Source organism: Arctopsyche grandis, chromosome 11, assembly GCF_051622035.1.
Source record: "Arctopsyche grandis isolate Sample6627 chromosome 11, ASM5162203v2, whole genome shotgun sequence".
In the NCBI taxonomy this organism is placed as follows: Eukaryota; Metazoa; Arthropoda; class Insecta; order Trichoptera; family Hydropsychidae; genus Arctopsyche; species Arctopsyche grandis.
The window spans coordinates 10,521,239-10,524,690 of NC_135365.1; the positions used below are offsets into that span (position 1 = coordinate 10,521,239).

The 3,452-nt window shown below is 30.0% G+C and overlaps 1 protein-coding gene across 1 annotated transcript; it reads left to right on the plus strand.

Annotated features, from left to right (window-relative positions):
• The first annotated feature begins 504 nt into the window (after positions 1–504).
• LOC143918560 (kelch-like protein 7) lies at positions 505–1,726 on the plus strand. Its single transcript, XM_077440501.1, has 5 exons — positions 505–617; positions 682–821; positions 893–1,062; positions 1,363–1,560; positions 1,628–1,726. The coding sequence occupies exons 1-5, from the start codon at positions 505–507 to the stop codon at positions 1,724–1,726; spliced, it is 720 nt and encodes a 239-aa protein (XP_077296627.1).
• The last annotated feature ends 1,726 nt before the right edge of the window (positions 1,727–3,452 follow it).

A 3,452-nucleotide genomic window follows, 5' to 3' on the forward strand; every position in this document is an offset into this window, starting at 1 on the left:
ACATATACATGTATGTAAGTTCACTTGGCTTAATTTCAAGAAATATTTCGCAAAACATTAAATATAAAGTTTTGTGTTTTACACTATTTAAAAATACTGGTGGCCTTTAGTAAATTTATTTTGCATTTCCAAGATTCTGTACATATCGAATTAAAAGTAGTGATAGTAATTTGTGAAATGAATCAGATTGAAATAGTGTTTTTGGAACTGAAATTGAACTTCCACCACTTTCAAATATAATGGCTCATTTATGAAAAATTAATAAAATAAAGATACATTTTTGGTAAATAATGATTATATATATGTTTCAATCCAGCAATGGGTTGAGCTATGTACATTTACATACATACATATATCGTAATAAAACCGCAGAGTGATAGCGCTTGAACTCATTCACTGTATTTCTGTCCAATTGGTAAGTCGAACTTTATTATTCTTTGCACATATTTCTTTGGTGGATAATTTTCAATTTGTGTCAGTAAAAAACTAAGAATATATCATAAGATGTTCGTAGTGAAAGCCAAGTCAGATTTTGCAGCAAAACGAATAAAATATTTGTATGCTGATACGAAGCAAAAAAAATACTACGACTCCATTTTTACTGCTCAAAACCGGAGGTATTTTTATTCGAATAAAAAAATACGATATTCTGTAGTCAGTTTTAATTTTTCATAATTGCAGCTTCCACGTGCATTTGATCGTGTTATCGGCGTGCAGCGAATTCTTTGGGCAATACGAAGATACAGTAAGTGAAATTTTTTCCGGCTTTAAGGTCAAAGTTATCGATGCATTACTGAAGTATTGTTACACTGGAGAAATAAGTATGAGTCATTAAATATCTAAAATGATTCGAAACGCATTCTCTAGAATTTAAATATAATTTAAGGTATAGACGACCATGACTTCGAAAAATTAATGGAGCTGGCCAATCTACTAAAAGTGAAAATTCCACCGCAATTTAAAACGGTCGATCTTTCTAACTGTCTGGAAGTATTGAAACTAACGGAAGATTTCGAATTAAATAAACAGGCATTTGCTTTGATTCTGGAAAATTTTGAGACGGTGAGTGTTTATTATATGACCCGTTATAATTGAAGCTCCACAAGTCCGCTTTCCTTCATTTTGAGAAATATCTCGCAAAACATTAAGTGTTATGTTTCGCGTTTAACAATATTTAAAATACTGGTGGCCTGTTTATTTTACTTTTTCAAGACATGTCAAACTTTCTCGACATGTCGAATTAAAAGAAGTGATAGAAATTTGTGAATTGAGTCAAACAGAAAAATTGTATTTGGAACTAAAAATTGATGTTCTACCACTTTAAAATATATGTGCTGTAATTTAATTTAATTTCTGTTTTAGTTGTACAAAACACAATACTTTCTCAATCTATTAGCCAACACTGTATTCGTAATCTTGGATTTGGACAATTTGATCGTCCCTTCCGAAGAAACTGTATTCAATTCTGTGAAATTATGGATAAATTATGATGAAGCTAGCCGTAAAAATGACTTAGTTAAGCTAATGAGTACCGTCAGGTTATCCTTGCTTTCGTCCGAGGTATTTTAGAGTTATTTATTATTATAGTTTATTGAAAAGAAATTGGAATAATGTGTTATATTTTCAGTTTATTGTCAGGGAAGTAATGATGTTCTGTACTTCGAGTGAAGAGTGTATGGTTTCTCTTAGACAAGCAATTTTAGACAAGATTTCAAGATTAAGATGATTCAGAAACGAGATACTCATTCGGTGAATATCAAATAATTTATTTACTTACAACTATCAGAAATAATATAAAATTAACTTAATTTTGATTTCACCATTTTTAGAGCGTCGTATTCAAAGGTAAACTTTTTGTAGCTGGTGGCACTGACCATCCAATGGGTACTGTTTTAGATAGTGTCGAGCATTACGATCCAATTGCAAATCTGTAGACAGCATTCACCAAACTACTGAAACCTGTATTCGGAATCAGTCTATGTTGTTTTCGAGATCAATTACTTAGCATTGGTGAACTTTTTTTTTATATAACTTAATTTTAATTTATAGACCTGAATGTGTAATGCAATTATTGCTTTGATTTTCAGGTGGAACTGGTGGTTGGCTTTACATAAAAGATGTTTGGGAATATGAGGAGAAAAGCAAAACTTGGAAAGCTTTGACAAGTCTTAGCGTAGGGAGAAGTCATTCGATTGCACATTTCATTCCATACGATTCAATTATTTGATCAACTACAGTTTTTTTTATATTATTTGAAAATAAATGTAAAATAATATAATCATTATATTTTATTTATTTATTTGATCTTTTTTTATTAAGAAAATATGTACATACATACATCATATTTAACATGGCATGAATTTTCCTAAGATAACACATGTGGTTAGATAATTTTTGTATGATACATAAATAGCAACAATTTTTCAAACATAACAGGACATAGAATACAATAGGTATCTATAGATAATCAATGAATAGAATACAATAGATGACTATGGATAATCTATGAATACAATAGATATCTATGGATAATCAACAAATTTTTTGATACACGGCAAATTTGCAAGAAATATTTATAACACTCAACAAAACTCTAGATGTTAATAACTCTAGAATTTAAGAGAAACTGAAGGGGATGATAGAAAAATCTGAAAATTCTAGCAGGAAACGGAGGATCTGTGTTTTAATAACCACAAGATCTCGCCAGTAGCGCAATTTGCTGGGACTTGAACCCACAAGTTCTCTATTGGTAGGCAATAGCTCCACCAATGTACTACGCTATATTTAATACTATTCATTAAATAAAATAATAAAAAGCAGTAGGATTTGCTAGATTTTTTACGACTCCGACTCCGCTTGAAATGCTCCAACCCCACGACTCCGACTCCGACTCAACAGCCCCGGTTAACATTATATGTGTAAATAGCAATGTATTGTCTTATAAGTGAATACATGCATTAGGACATTGGGTACTAGCCGAATTGCCGCGAGTTGTTCAGGTGAGTGAAAGTTAGAAAAAAAATAGTTTTGTTTACATTTTGAACTAGTCTAAAATAGTATTTATACAAAAAATTATGGTTCTAAACTAAAAATTGTAAATTTGTATAGCGTCTACGATTTCACATACTTTTATTATGTATGTAGGGCTTTCAACAAAAATTCGTCCAACACATTTAAAGTATACTTTGTGTAATGTTTGAATTTTTAATGTATTTGCCTTGTATCAAAATATTTGAATAAATATACATATGTAAAACTTCTCAGAGTATATTTCATATTATTCTGTGAATATGATAGAAATGAGTTGATTAATAAGAGCGATAATAATTTGTGGTTTGTATATATTATATTAAAAATATTTAATTGAGGAAGTTTGTATCCACAAGGATTTTATACTGTCACTTCCGGTTGACGAATATTCGTTAAATTTGTTATTTGAATTATTAATATTT

Bases quoted from the DNA above. Each gene is read 5' to 3' on its own strand.
- LOC143918560 (XM_077440501.1), top strand. From the start codon at position 505: ATGTTCGTAGTGAAAGCCAAGTCAGATTTTGCAGCAAAACGAATAAAA. The intron at 618-681 runs GTATTTTTATTC...TCATAATTGCAG, and splicing joins TTTACTGCTCAAAACCGGAG to CTTCCACGTGCATTTGATCG. The intron at 1,063-1,362 runs GTGAGTGTTTAT...TTTCTGTTTTAG, and splicing joins TTCTGGAAAATTTTGAGACG to TTGTACAAAACACAATACTT.